Genomic DNA, 15920 nt, shown 5'->3' with positions numbered 1-15920 from the left:
TCAGCTGCGGGTTTCTGTGACAAAGCATGAAATTATCGTTGTCCGTCCATCAAGTAGGCAAAAACCTATGTTTACAAAGCACTTGGCAGTTTTCCTGCGCCACAGGTACGGTTAAACACAACAACGATCTCATTGTCACCATAAAAATCAAGTGATAGACGTAGAGTCTGATCCGAACAGAGAGAGTTAGGATCAATCAAACAAGCAAATCGATAGTTAAGAAATTTAAAAAAAAGGCACACATTGAAATCACCGCACATCAGCGACAACCACAACAAATCTACAAACCCCTGAATAATTGCCTTTTAGTTCCAAAAGCAAATGCGTATAACGCCACTCTTACAACCCTGAATGTGGGTTTATTCGTCGAACGAAAAGTACAAATTGTCTTATATGCCACAAGCCTAGTAATAGTCTTTAATTCTCTGAGAAGACCTTTCCAAGAAATATATTTCTAAAATTTTATCAGTCCATATTGCTGCATAGATGCTCATCACCGACATTACTTGTTGCTTCCAAAGTGAGAAATTGTTTTCATTTCAAACAGGAAATATGTCGACAGGTTTAGACTTCAGTAATCTGTACTAAGTCAACTCGCCACCGTTCCACGCTGTCTTCCTGTCGTCGTACGGCGGCGGTGGTGGGTCGGTGTGAGGGGCGACCTCGACGGTTCTGGTTTTCCCGCGGTGCCTGCCGTGCTTGCCGCACCACCAGACGATCGCTACCACCACGGCGGTTAGAACAACAGCGCACGCCGCAGACACAAGGGCCACGTACAGCTCTACCGTGTGCCAGGGACGGCTGGAGTCCGCTTCGGCTGATAAGAATCAACAGTAGCAAAATTAACGAAATATACAGCAAGCAAACCTTCCGACCCGTACCCTTTGGGTACAACATTGGACCCGAGCCAAACCAACTTTCCCATATTGCCAACCTCAGGCTTTACCATATTCCACACTCCTATCACTCTACAATATTCATATACTTGCGGGCACACAGACAAGCAAACAAAATGACCGATTACAATACCTCCTTTTGTAAAGAGGTAAATATATAGACAATTAAAAAGTACACTTTGGGAATTAATGCGAAAGACAACAGTCAGAATTGTAACAATAATTTCCAGGATTAAATCAGAACATCGATTCTATACCTATCTCCGACGATGTTAGTCATATCACTGTCAGTTTTTGAAAAGAACAAATATTATAGATTATGAATCTGTCAGATAACACGTGTCAAAAAATGTATAATCATAAACAAGCACAACCAGTAATGGTGGTAACATGCATGCATACTTCGTCATAGTACAGGTTAGTACAACGTATTGTATTGAGTCTAGTGCTGTGTTGGAAAGGATCAGAGTAGTGCTCACCGATTTCATAGACTCTCCAAGACGACGGCACGATGGTGATCTGTGACGAGCCGAACGTGCTGCCGTTCAGCACCTGCAGGAACGCGTTAGTGACGTTCTCCACGGAGGCGGAGTCTTGTAGCAGGAACACCTGGAAGTTCACGATGATACTTCCCGCCCTGCAGCTCGTCACCTGGCAGCCATGGTACATCGGGCTGATACTACTGGACATGAAACTTTCGTCCAGCTGAAATAGGAAAAAATTCACACTTCAAACTATAGATACCCAAATGGGCCCCAAATCTGATAGTAAAACCTAATCTAAGACATAGACTATGTACAGTGCAGGTATACAGATCTACTCCGATAGCGAATATACATATCAGTAATTTACACATTACATAACATGTACATGACATACACAAAGCTTACAAGAATCTTTGTTAAAGACGCAGCGCTACCATTTCCTCTCTAATCACAGATGTTAGTGATCCCCATTTCCTTATTCACCTCTCTTGCTCCCTTCAGGGACATTCGTCGATCATATATATGCTAGGGTGTCGTGGCGAAGCGATATAGACCACTTAAAATCTGTATACTTGTACTATCTGTGAGTAGACAGGGAATGGAGGTCTCTTCAGAACTCGTGGAGAAGAACGTGCCCTTACCGCAGACTCCACAAGTGAGGAGAAACTCCTGAACTCAAACGACTGTGTGTCAGACAGAGCCGATGTGAAGACCTGCGGCACGCCTCCGATCTGTTCGATGGACAGCTCACATCCCTTTTTCATCAGTTCTAAAGAAGACATCATAAATAACTTAAAGATGGTTCAGGTAAGTGCATCTTAATATGTAATATTCACCACATGCAGCTGCTATCGATTATTAAGGATCCTTTCATTCTGATAACATGCATGTCTCTTAACATCTCTGCTGCTTTAACCTTCATCATGTTGCCACAGCTTACTCCGTACTGCTACTACTAAATTTATTTTGTAAATTAAAATTTACATAGACATATGATGCCAGCGTAAGCGATCACATTGCGACCTAAACTGGATTTGTACAACTATTAACTTCGTGACGGGAATGCAATGCAATATGTAAAAGTGTGACAGAAAAGACTACAAAATACATCTTTTTCGGGTCTAATTTTAAAACATTAATTCAGCGCTCCATCAAATCGCTCGGTCGCATCGCTCTCGCAGCGAGGCAGCAGCCCCAGTATAATGGTGGTATGAAGGTAATTATAGTTATTATAATATAAATGATGAAGCATATAACGTATGACCACTTAAGTGAAACAGATTATCATAATAATCACCGTCACAGTTCCTCTCGTCCGAGTTGAGTTTGTACCCTGTGGGACACTCGCACGTGTAGGACCCGTCCGTGTTGGCACAGTCGTGAGAACAGCCATCCTGATCTATCACACACTCGTTCACGTCTGTTTGGAAGAAAAAGAAGAAGAAGAAAGAAACGTGTAAAGAATCATGTGCATATCTGCCTGCATAGAATTCGAATGAAACAAACTACAAACTAGAAAGGCCGACATTTGCTTAGGAGCAAATACAGCATATTGCAATCCATCTTCATCCTTGAAAAATCCCAAAATTCAACAATTTGAAGTAATGTTTGCTCAAAGGGAAAATGAAGTACTGTGGGCACTTGTCCTACACACCTTCATGCCGAGTTTTTGGTCATTTGGTTTCATCACAAGGGCATATATGCCAAAAATATGCATTTTTAGACAAAAATGGCTAAAAAAAACAAAATAACTCATTTTATAAGTGCTCTATGAAGAAAGTGTTGATGGGGTCCTGTTGTCATATGTCCAATGCACCTCTGTACCAAATTTCAGGCCATTTGGTTTACATACAAGGGTATAGGGGCCAAAAATATACATTTTTAGTCAAAAATGACAGAAAACCCCAAAATAACTAATTTTTGAAGTGATCTATGAAGAAAGTGTCGATGAGGTCCTGTGAGCAGATGTTCAATGCACCTCTGTACTAAATTTCAGGTCATTAGGTTTTCATACAAGGGCATAAGAGCAAAAAATATACATTTTTAGTCAAAAATGGCCAAAAACCCTAAAATAACTCATTTTTGGAGTAAACAATGAATAAAGCCTTGATGGGGCTCTGTGGTCATATGCCAAACGCACCTATGTACCAAATTTCAGGTCTTTTGGTTTTAATACAAGGGCATAGGAGCCATAAATATACATTTTTAGTCAAAAATGGCCAAAAACCCTAAAATAACTCATTTTTGAAGTGATCTATGAAGAAGGTGTTAATGGTTTTCTGTGCTCATATGTCCAATGCAACTCTGTACCAATTTTCAGGTCATTAGCTTGTAATACCAGGGCACAGGGTCCCAAAATATACATAATTGGTCTAAAAATGACCAAAAACCCTAAATATCATAAATTCTAAGGCCTCTATCAAGAAAGTGAAAAAAACGCCTGGGGGTATTTGCTATTTCTACCACCCTGCCAAATTTCAGCTCATTTGGCCAAAAAATGAAAAAGTTGAATCAATTTGAAGATTTTGACAGGAGAAGAAGAAACTCAGCAAAAACTAGAAAGGCCGGTATTTGCTTAGGAGCAAATTCAACTATTTTCACTCCGCTCTCCCCTTTATGCAAAAATGGACTTTTCCAAAATTGAACTTGAAAAATCCAATGTGAGTACTGTACGGTAATCAAACTTTTATTTCTTTATTACAACACGCACACAGCATGCTAATGTTTCACACATTAACAAAGCAAGCACCGTTTTACTTCAAGAAAAAAAAAAATTATGTCACAAACGGAAATTTTCTACAGATGCAACACGTTATGTGACCCTAAACGTTGGTATTACGTACCCACAGCAGACAATAGCGTGGTTATGATTAAAGTTTTCCTGCTTATTTACACAAGGCAAGGGCAATTACTGCGCTTATTCAAGGTTGTCACAAGCATTACTAATCTTCATACAAGCAGACCTCTCCAAACAAACTGCACTACACTTTTAACTCTTTACCAAGATATGCTTATTAGCCGTTTTTAGCGAAGTGCAATTTAAAAAAAAATCCGATTGGATATCATGGCTGCTCTGCAATTACATTATCATTACAAATACATATAAATGTATGCACATTGTATTCAGACAAAAAGGATCGCATTCTGTTTTTATACTTAGAGTTAATCAGCTAATACATTATATTGATGAACAAAGCTAATTAGCGACTGTATGTTTGCACGGAGTCTGTTTTGCATATCTAAATGTTTTGCATGCTTTTTGTCTGAAAAAAGGATGCAGCAATTGCAGTTATTATACGTCTGTTATAAACTTAACGTCCCATTTATTTTCCACATAAACTAATCAGTTTATGATTATCTAATTATTCTGATTAACTGTTTGTAGTACAGTGCATTACTAAATTACACAGCATATACCATGACGTGGTGTCTGAAAAGTCATAAAAACTTATTCATGTCTGTCATGAAATACAATGTTTGAACTCATGGTTGGTATAATAATATCTCTAATTGTCACTTAGTTTACTAGTTACAATATTGTCCCAAATAGCCTAATCATACATAAGGCTGGTGTTTCTGTCACAGTAACGCTTCTTGTACGTGACTTTGCTATCCTCTCCTTGGTGTCTGTTGATGCCACCTTTGTAGCCAGTTGACTATTGTGTTCTCTGACAGGCCAGACTTTGTGGCATTAGTTGAGTTCGAGCACCCGACCAATAATGAATTTAGCACTGTCAAATTGACACCCTCTATCAAGGCACAACCCCACCTGTCTGCACAACAGTCCTGGTGGTGTATCCTCTTCCTCCAGTAGAAAATAGAATAGAATACAATAATTAGTATTTCCTTTGTGTAATTTCATGTACTGCCACCCAGAGTAAAAGGAAGATCCTTTTTGTTTGTTGATTAGAAAAAAAGCCACACCTGATTACATATATTCTTGTACAACCAACCTGAATGGACAATTCACAACATAGTGTAAAGTTTGTACTAGTAGATTTGCCCTTGAAAATCTGTACTATCATATAACGTTACTATGGAAGAGAACTACTGTACACTTTTCACCGATAATTAGTAGAATCATATCATAATGTTTAATTAGTAGAATTGTAAGATATACTCTGTATTCTTTCTTTTTTCGTTGCAGTTTAAAGTTGGCCATACAAAATTGACTGTACTTTTTGTCGTGTCAATAAAGCTTGATGATACAATACTAGTACTGTCTCATCAGTCACTGCAAAGCGCAACAATATTCCATGCATGCGCTCCCACTTACCGCGGCACTCTGACGCTACGGTATCGCTTATCCAGACACTCTAAACGTGGGTAAATCAAACAAAAACTACACAATAACGACGACAAGTTACACAAATTTGTTACTGCGTTTGTGTATTGTTGCCAATTTTAAGATAAACAGTACAATTTTTCACTTACTTTTAACGGACTTCTTCCCGGCGACATATATGTACTCCCAGCCGCTAAGTTGAAAAACCCTTCCTCATTGGCTGTACCCGAGCTGACCAATCAGGTCATCGCTTCCGCTAAGTGTCGGGCGCATATTGGTTCCCTTCTAAATTCAATTAGCCACAATGCACAGCTGCAGGTAAACAGCTTACGTCACGCGCGGAAACGTCCATAACCATATATGGTGCAACGGACGCACGTGCAAACGTGACCATATATGGTTACACGCGCGAAACGCGAGCTCGGTGAAAATATGCGTAGATACCCCGCCAAATTGGCTTTTAAATGATTTTGAAGTGACGATTGGCCAAAAATAATACCGGGGTCCTTTTAATAAGTATCTCACGCAGTATCATACCAACTTTCAAGTCATCTGGACGTAATACCTGGGCACGGGAGACATGAATATACAGCCGGGCCAGAAAACGACCTTAAAACATCCCTAAAATCATTGTAAAGGTATCTATCAAGAAAATGAGAAAAACGGGTCTGGGTATTGGCCAACTGTACCCTTGTGCCAAATTTCAGGCCATTTGGTCCAGGAACGACGGAGAGGAATCACTTTAAAGGTCGCGACAGGAGAAAGAAAGAAAGAAAGAAAGAAGAAACCGTATGAAAACAATATTTTCACTCGAAGCGTACCTACGGTACGCGGAGTGAAAATAACTAGAAAGGCCGACATTTGCTTAGGAGCAAATACAGCATATTGCAATCCATCTTCATCCTTGAAAAAATCCCAAAATTCAACAATTTGAAGTAATGTTTGCTCAATGGGTAAATGAAGTACTGTGGGCACTTGTCCTACACACCTTCATGCCGAATTTTAGGTCATTTGGTTTCAATATAAGGGCATAGTAGCCAAAAATATACATTTTTTAGATAAAAATGGCTACAAATCCCAAAATAACTCATTTTATGAGTGTTCTATGAAGAAAGTGTTGATGGGGTCCTGTTGTCATATGTCCAATTTACCTTTCTACCAAATTTTAGGTGATTTGGTTTACATACAAGGGCATAGAAGCCAAAAATATACATTTCTAGTCAAAAATGGCTGAAAACCCCAAAATAACTAATTTTTGAAGTCATCTATGAAGAAAGTGTCAATGGGGTCCTGTGAGCATATGTTCAATGCACCTCTGTACCAAATTTCAGGTCATTTGGTTTTCATACAAGGGTATAGGAGCCAAAAATATACATTTTTAGTCAAAAAATGGCCCAAAACCCTAAAATAACTCATTTTTGGAGTAAACAATGAATAAAGCGTTGATGGGGTTCTGTGGTCATATGTCAAACGCACCTATGTACCAAATTTCATGTCATTTGGTTTTAATACAAGGGCATAGGAGCCAAAAATATACATTTTTAGTCAGAAATGGCCAAAAACCCTAAAATAACTCATTTTTTAAGCAATCTATGAAGAAAGTGTTGATGGTTTTCTGTGCTCACATGTTTAATGCACATCTGTACCAAATTTCAGGTCATTAGCTTGTAATACCAGGGCACAGGGGCCCAAAATATACATATTTTGTCTAAAAATGACCAAAAACCCTAAATATCATAAATTCTAAGGCCTCTATCAAGAAAGTGAAAAAAACGCCTGGGGGTATTTGCTACTTCTACCACCCTGCCATATTTCAGCTCATTTGGCCCAAAAATGAAAAAGTTGAATCAATTTGAAGATTTGACAGGAGGAGAACGAAAGGAAAAACAATATATTGCAATCCCATACTATGTATGGATTGCAATATAACAATATATTGCAATCCCATACTATGTATGGATTGCAATATAAATAATCTAAACTGATAACGCTACAAAGTAACGTAGAAATCAACTACTCACCAATACGTTCCATTTCGTCCGAGTGCTGTTTAAGTCTGGACTTTATAAATTTGACTATACGAACCTTGACATGATGTTCCATCGGAGTCCACAACGTACCCGTCCCTACAGGAGCACTCAAAACTACCCTCAGTGTTCTGACACTCGTGACAGTTATTACTGTCAAGGGAGCATTCGTCTATGTCTGAAGAAGAAAGAACAAAACTTTGATATCATGTTCCATAATGAAATAAATGCATGATATGCTGAGGACAATCGTTTACAAACAATAGAGTAAAGTATACAAAGAAAAAGGAACGAAAGAGATGAAGTGACGATTGAATAACAAATACCTTCATCGCAGTGAGTCCCATCCCAACCACTGGCACACGAGCATGTGTACTGGTTAACTGCGTCCTGACATTCACCTCCGTTCTGACAGGGGGAGCTGGCGCACTCGTCGATGTCTGGAAATATAGTCTAAATCAGTATGTTGTTAACTGTAATACATGTACATATACATACCGTTAAACAGAAACATTGCTATAGAAAACATATAAACGTACTGCATGCAGTGTAAACTATCAACTCTTGAACTGTATTTCCCGCGACTCCGCAAGTCAGACCCTGGCCCGGGGGGTCATCTTCCCACTCACTTCATTTCATCCTACTTACCTTACTTCTTCATGTTGGCACCTCTTTCTGACCCTTCTGGTACATTTCATCTAACTTCCATTCGTGTCTCTGACGTTCTATGTCAATTGCTAAACTAAGGACTTACACCAGGGCAAAAACGATCACAGATTAATCAATTGATCACAACACCTCCACTGCAACAGAATAATGATGGTTTTCATAAAAATGCTAATTCAAGTCACATCAACGTGATTACCGTTGCAGGTCTTTCCGTTTGAGGCAAGTTCGAACCCTGCTGTCGGACAGCTGCAGGTGTAGGACCCGTCCGTGTTGATACAGTCATCAGAACACTCGTCAATCCCTTCAGCACACTCGTCCACGTCTGTTGTAGGATAAACATACATAGTTGATGAACTAGCATAAAATGTCAAGGTAAAGATAGCCGTGCACGTAGCCTTTTGTATGGCCGTGGGAAGAGTAGACTGCTATCCACTGAGTCTACATGTAGGACACAGTATAGGAAGGCCGAGCCTAACGTAACCCTCCCCTTCAACCGCCTTTTGCCTCCCCAACCGAAGTGAGGTACGCCTGTTTAGACATGGGCGTTGTGAGGAAGATCGTGTAAAGTACGTGCCTTTCCCAAAGGTACAACGTCGAGGGACACATTACAAAGAACTGTGTACTAGGCCCCACCACCTCCTACCAGGACCTACTAGAAGCTAACGAGAAGGCCGTGGCCTGGCTGCAGTACTGGCACGGAACGATATGATGAACGTCGAGGGCGTATCGAACCCCAGGACCTCTTGGTTCCAAGCGCAACTCTCTACCAGCTATACGCCACTCCAACGCAATGAACTAATAATCACTGATCAATAACAATGCAGAAAAATGCTGTATAGGCCATCCAAATAGCCACATAACAAGCAAAGCGAATGAAATAATTACCAATACAGTTCCTCTCGTCCGAATCGAGTTCATACCCTGTAGGACATCCACACGTGTAGGATCCTTCTGTGTTGGTACAGTCGTCAGAACACTCGTGAGCATTCGAGGAACACTCATCCACATCTGTTTCAAAATAAGAAGAAACATGTTTACATTTTCCAATACTGAAAGAAAGAAAACAGAACATAAACTGAAAGAAGCTAAGCGTCCGTGAATAGTTTCACCACGCTGATACGTCATTGGATAGCAAAGATTTTGTTCATATAACCAAGTGTTTAATTCAAGCCGACATTTCGGTGATCGTCTGTGACCTTCCTCAGAGCAATATTACGTACTGCAGTACAGGTGGCGCTGCTAAAAGATGCGGTCCCAAACGTTCAGTGTTTACACATAGTGATACACACATTAAGTTTTGGTCTTTCATATAGTTACCGTTACAGGTCCATCCATCCGAGTCAAGTTCGAAAGCTTCAGGACATCCACACGTGTAGGACCCGTCCGTGTTGGTGCAGTCGTGAGAACACTCGTCCTGCCCCGAATCACACTCGTTCACATCTGTTCGGAAATGGGTAGGAACATGTTTGTAACTGTATATTGAACAGCATTGGAGTACTCATTTTGATTATTGCACCTGAGAAATGTACAAAATTACTTTGAGTTGCATTTATACAAAATATACTTACCATTACAGTTCAGTCCGTCTGTGGCGATTTCATACCCTGTAGGACATCCACACGTGTAGGACCCTTCCGTGTTCGTGCAGTCGTCAGAACACTCGTGTGCATTCGTGGAACACTCGTCCACATCTGCGTGAAAAGAAAAAAAAGTTTCAGAAAGAAAGAAAGAAAGAAAGAAAGAAAAGAAGTCAAAGTACAAAATATCTTCAGTTCTTACATGGTAGCATTGAGAAAGAGCTCAAATGAATGTAACTAATGTGCGTGTGTCTTTTTTCCAAATACTTACCGTTGCAGGTCTTGTCGTCCGAGCTGAGTTCGTACCCGGTAGGGCATCCGCACGTGTAGGACCCGTCCGTGTTGGTGCAGTCGTGAGAACACTCGTCCTGATCCGAATCGCACTCGTCCACATCTGTTTGGAAATGGGTAGGAACATGTTTGTAACTGTATATTTAGTCATATCAAAAGTAAAAATTTCGCGTATCGTACCTGCACTAATCACAAACACCTATTATCGTTTTGAATGGCACGGGGAAACAAACATTCATACAAATACTTACCGTTACAGTTTAGTCCGTCCGTGGCGAGTTCATACCCTGTAGGACAGCCACACGTGTAGGATCCTTCCGTGTTGGTGCAGTCGTCAGAACACTCGTGAGCGTTCGTGAAACACTCGTCTACATCTGTGTGTACAAAAATAGTTTCTTGAATACATATAGAAAGAAAATAAGTCAAAGTACCACAAAAATGAACATTCCGTACACGGTACCATTTAGCAAGTATGAAACCAGCTACTTAAACGTGTTTCTTTTTCTTTCAAATACTTACCGTTACACGTCCTTTCGTCCGAGCCGATTTCGTACCCTGTAGGACATGAACAGGTGTAGGACCCGTCCGTATTGGCACAGTCGTCAGAACACTCGTGGGTGTCAGTGGAACACTCGTCTACATCTGTTTGAAAAGGGAAAAAGTTTCTTGAATACTGGTAGAATCCATATAAAAAGAAAAGAAGTCAGAGTACAAAAAATGTTCCCCATTTCTTATATTGTGGACTGAGTAAGGCTTCAAATGAAACTGACTACTTATATTTTTTTTTCTTTCAGATATACCTACCGTCACATGTCCTTTCGTCCGAGTTGAGTTCATACCCTGTAGAACATGCACACGTGTAGGACCCGTCCGTATTGGTGCAATCGTCAGAACACTCGTGGGCATTAGTGGAACACTCGTCCACGTCTGTGGAAGGATAAGAAATAGGTTATTACGAATATAACTGAAAACATGCACGCACTGGCTACTAGATGACAATTCAAGTCACTTTGTAATGCAAAATAAAACAGTCAACTTGGTAACGTATATACCTTCACATGTCCTGTCGTCCGACCCGAGTTGGTATCCCTGGGGACATTCACAGGTGTAAGATAGATCCGTGTTGGTACAATCGTGAGAACACTCATCCAGCTCCAAATCGCACTCGTCTACATCTGTTTGAAAATGAATTAAAAATATGATGAAAATCCGTCCAATTGCAGTACAAAAGTTAAATGGTGGCCGATTTGACATGCAAAAACAAACAAAGCATAACAATATGGAGCAAAACTATTATTTCAGATTTACCGTTGCAGGTCTTGTCGTCGGAGCTGAGTGTGTACCCATCGGGACATCCGCACGTGTAGGACCCGTCCGTATTGGTACATTCGTGAGAACAGTCATTGAGACTCGAAGACGAACATTCGTCAACATCTAATTAGAGATAAAACAAAATAGTTTTTCAAAATAGCGTTTCTTGATATTATTGATGTTAACAACAAGAGACTACTGGATAATAGATAACCTTAAAGACATACAATGGAGATCTGCTCTCCGATTGCAAGCAAAGGTACGGTTCCGTCGGATTTTAGGCGTTTTAGTCAATGTAACACAACCTCTGCTGTCTCGTTGTTGGGCGGGCTGCTGTAAACGGGATTTAATCAGGCTAGGCGTTTTTGCCGACCTTTCTATTTTGTTCCGATGACCAGTGGATATGAAGGAAAGGGGGCAAAATAGAAAAGTCTGACAAAAACGCCGAAACACGTCAAACAAAAGCCGAAGCCGGACCTCTGGTTGGAAAGTAGGGGATCGTTACCGTTACAGTTCCTTTCGTCCGAGCTCAGTTCGTACCCATCCGGACATTCACAGGTGTAGGACCCGTCAGTGTTGGTGCAGTCATGAGAACACTCGTCAATGTCTGCCGCACACTCGTCCACGTCTGTTAAGGGATAAAATGAAAAAAAAGTTAACGCTTAACTGTCTATTGATCCAAGAAACCAAATCACGACATCTGTTTTCAGTTGTATCAGATCAAATAGATTATTGGAATGATTACCGTTGCAGGCCCTTTCGTCTGAGTCAAGTTCAAACCCTGCACGACAGTCGCAAGTATAGTTCCCGTCTGTGTTGGTACAGTCGTGAGCACACTCGTCAAGATCCGAAGCACATTCGTCCACGTCTGTTGAAAAATAAAGGAAAACCATATAAGACCAAATGCAGAGTCTACAGGGACTATAGAAAATTGTAGTGTTGGTGATGAGGGCATCTACTTCATATTATCATATAGCCAGACAATTTCGACCAACCAGAAGGCTCAATTTTGCCATTAATACCCGATAGACTAGCCGCATCCGGGGTATAAATCTCGTTCTCAGGCCATTGTCAACTATAAGTGAATAGGGGATCTTACGACTCGGGACTCGTTCAGTTGGTGGTTATAGGCCGGTTATAGGAACCGTCGATGAATTATGGTACCGTATACACCAAAATAGAAGCCGTTTAATTGCAAACCCTATTTGCCTGCGCATTTCGTGCAATCATCCGGGTGGTGCAACAATGCGAAGTTATCCAGCTGGACCGCACCGGGTTTATGGATATTGGAATTCCCTGCAGACGTGTGCAGTAGTCTAATCCGTTTTGCAATCAAGTGACTTGTACTGTATATCTGATTCGTTTAGCTGTACCGACCTTGGCATGATGTCCCGTCCTCATGGACTTCATACCCGTCCATACAGGAACACTCGAAACTTCCCTGGGTGTTCTGGCATTCGTGACAGTCCATGGTGTCAAGACTGCATTCATCTATGTCTAAAGAATAAAGCAATAAATGTCATCGATAATGTCCACCTTCTGGCAATGTAAAACAACAATAAAACAGCACAAAGGATATCATAGGTTGTTTCGTGACTGAAACGCCGTAAATTAATCCTCACATTGACACACATATCGGATAAAAGGGTGGGTTGACACGTGCCTATACATTCAAGGCTTCCAGGCTTCATAGGTCGCTAGAAACTACTAGAAATTGGACAAATATAGACGCTAACATGTCACTTAGCTGTCCGAGGGGTTTGGTTTGCGACCAGCTAGCTCCTCTGACATATTATCTGGCTAATAAACTATATGTCCGATTTCTATTATTTTTTAGTGACCCGTGGAGCCTGGTAGGGGCCATGAATTCCATACGGACCTTTTATGGACTTGAATATATACGCACGCGCAAACCTACCCTAACAGGTAAATAGATGTATTGATGAGGAAGACAAGCTTTTGGAAAAGGTGTGACGAAAAAGTCGAAATGATTACCTGTACAGTTCATTCCGTCAGAGGTAAGATTATACCCCTCAGGACAGTCGCATGTGTAGGACCCTTCCGTGTTAATGCATTCGTGAGAACACTCGTCAAGCCCTTCAGCACACTCGTCCACATCTGTTTACCAATAAGACGAAAGAACAAAGCAAAAAAGATAAGCATTCCGATATCCGTATTTCAACGACACCCAGGAAATTATACATGCTAATACTTATTTACGTAAGGAAATTGTTCTTCGTGTTTTTTAAACAAGCAGCCTGGACGCCATATTGGTTAGGTTTCGTCAGATTTCAAAGTGTACTATAATCATCATTTCGTTTTTCAACTATCGTAAAGCGGAACTCGTTTGTGCTAAGATTAGGAATGCCAGTTCGTGTAGTATAATATGGACAGTTGCCACCGCGCCCTTGCCTGCGAAGCTGGTGTGTTACGGCGAAGGGCAATTCATCTACGATACGGATAAATCATCCTCAATCGCAACCCATTAAGATATTGAAATACGTATAATCTAAACGTCAAAGGAAGCCGAATTGTTTCCAGTGTCCTATACTCGTTTGAACGTACGAAGTGAAACTAACCTTCACATGATGTCCCATCGTCCCCGACCACGTACTCGTCCCTACAGGAGCACCCATAACTGCCGGGGGTGTTAGTGCACTCATGACAGTCGGGGTCATCCTGGCTACACTCGTCTATGTCTGGAGAACAGACAGATTCTTTAGTTATATTTACTCGAGATGGACATCTCTGATCTGAACAATAGATAGAAATTATGATCACATTCATAAAGGTGATCGAAGATCATATCTATAGGCTAGTGACAGAGTATTATTGATATATAAATAGATAATATAAAGGTGAATACGTTTTAAACATTGCATATTCAACAGATACGATATCAGCGTGAAATCAGTACAGTTTTAAAAAATCCGTATCTGTTTTGATCAACAAAGCCATCCTTCAAAAAGTGGCGGTCGCTTCAGACGCATAGACAAGTTCGAATGTAATCTGAATGAATACCGATGCAGGTCATCTCGTCTATGTCCAGTTCGTACCCATCCGGACATCCACACGTGTAGGACCCGTCCGTGTTGGTGCAGTCGTGAGAACACTCGTCGATGTCTGCCTCACACTCGTCCACATCTGTTTAAAAAATCAGGAATTGCTTTTTACTGCACTTAAAAAGCAGTCGCAAGGGAAACTAAACCTACAATACTTCCTCTCCGCCACAAGAGCTATCTATCACTCAAATGTCATGACCATAGAATGTCTTGAACCAGAAATATAAAAACTTGAAGTCCCGCTGCAATACCGTAAAAGGTAGGGGGCCATGCAAAATTTACTCCTATTTGGACCTCAAAAACAGGCCTACCCACGTACCGAATACCAATAAAATCTATTCACGCCTTCTCGAGTTAAGCTGTTCATACACACACACTTACGAAGACATGATAGATGAAAATGAATGAAATTGAGATTGGAGTCTTACCTAAACAGTCTTCACCAATCAGCACGAAGCCGTCCGGACAGGTACATTCGTATGTTCCGGGAAGGTTGTTACAGCCATGCTGGCAGCCATGTTCATCTGACTCACATTCATCCGTATCTGTGTAAAATTACACAAGCACTGGAGCTCCGAAATGTAACAAAAGTTGACCTTCTTTTGACGGTAGGTTGTCTACATAGTCTGTTTTACGTCATATCTACTACAATGAATGCAATCTGAAAGAAGAAACCGTAGTACAAAGGGCCATAGTCTTTGAACAGTTATGAATAGCAAAATCAACACTAGAGAAGAAGGCTGCAGTGCTGTACCTTTGCATTCGTATCCGTTTCCAAAGTATCCCTCAGGACACCGCCCACACAAGTAGCCTCCATCGTCCAGGTTGACGCAAGAAACCTCGGGAAAACACGGGTCCAGGGCCGCACACTTGTCCTCAACCTCCACATCACAATGACTACCGGTGTATCCTTCCGCGCAGGTGCAGTTATAACCGTTCACAAGATCGATACAAGTTCCGTCATTTGCACAGGGGCTGGACTGACATTCGTCCAGCTCAGTTTCACACACGGCTCCGGTGTACCAAGGACACACGCAGCTGTAGGAGCCTTGTCCGCGGGGCATGTCGGGATCGGGCACACAGGACCCTCCGTTCTCACAAGGACACGACATTGTGGTGAGGTGGAACGTCTGTTCGGATGACGCGCCGCATTCGTCTTCAACTGTGACGTTGATGGAAGTAGAGCTGACGTCACCTGCTGTCCAGTCCAGCTGTCCGCTTGGCTGTAGGGTAACGCCATGGTCACCTAATGACGTCATATTACACGTCACAGGCCCTCCTTCGGGATCTTCAGCACCCAAATCAATGGTCAGATCT

At 41.3% G+C, this 15920-nt stretch overlaps 1 protein-coding gene across 1 annotated transcript; it reads right to left on the bottom strand.

Moving 5' to 3' along the window:
* Positions 1 to 240: 240 nt before the first annotated feature.
* On the bottom strand, positions 241 to 15629 carry LOC118424891 (fibrillin-1-like). The gene is made up of 24 exons (XM_035833698.1): positions 15358 to 15629; positions 15032 to 15148; positions 14563 to 14685; positions 14121 to 14240; positions 13537 to 13659; positions 12919 to 13038; positions 12287 to 12409; positions 12047 to 12169; positions 11539 to 11664; positions 11283 to 11405; positions 11035 to 11157; positions 10750 to 10872; positions 10482 to 10604; positions 10211 to 10333; positions 9931 to 10053; positions 9680 to 9802; positions 9248 to 9370; positions 8559 to 8684; positions 8020 to 8133; positions 7752 to 7871; positions 2679 to 2801; positions 2023 to 2150; positions 1376 to 1601; positions 241 to 817 (listed from the first exon to the last, which is right to left on the bottom strand). The coding sequence occupies exons 3-24, from the start codon at positions 14573 to 14575 to the stop codon at positions 585 to 587; spliced, it is 2802 nt and encodes a 933-aa protein (XP_035689591.1). The 5' UTR covers positions 14576 to 14685; positions 15032 to 15148; positions 15358 to 15629; the 3' UTR covers positions 241 to 584.
* Positions 15630 to 15920: the final 291 nt, after the last annotated feature.

The sequence above is a fragment of the Branchiostoma floridae genome, chromosome 10, assembly GCF_000003815.2.
Source record: "Branchiostoma floridae strain S238N-H82 chromosome 10, Bfl_VNyyK, whole genome shotgun sequence".
NCBI classification, from domain to species: Eukaryota; Metazoa; Chordata; class Leptocardii; order Amphioxiformes; family Branchiostomatidae; genus Branchiostoma; species Branchiostoma floridae.
Note: the sequence above shows the minus strand (reverse complement) of the source record. Positions and strands in the feature narration are given on the sequence as shown.

Coding starts and splice junctions, on each gene's coding strand:
- LOC118424891 (XM_035833698.1), bottom strand. Junction 10,334..10,481: donor GGACGGACTAAACTGTAACG/GTAAGTATTTGT, acceptor ATTTCCAAACAG/ATGTGGACGAGTGCGATTCG. Junction 10,054..10,210: donor GGACGACAAGACCTGCAACG/GTAAGTATTTGG, acceptor CTTTTCACGCAG/ATGTGGACGAGTGTTCCACG.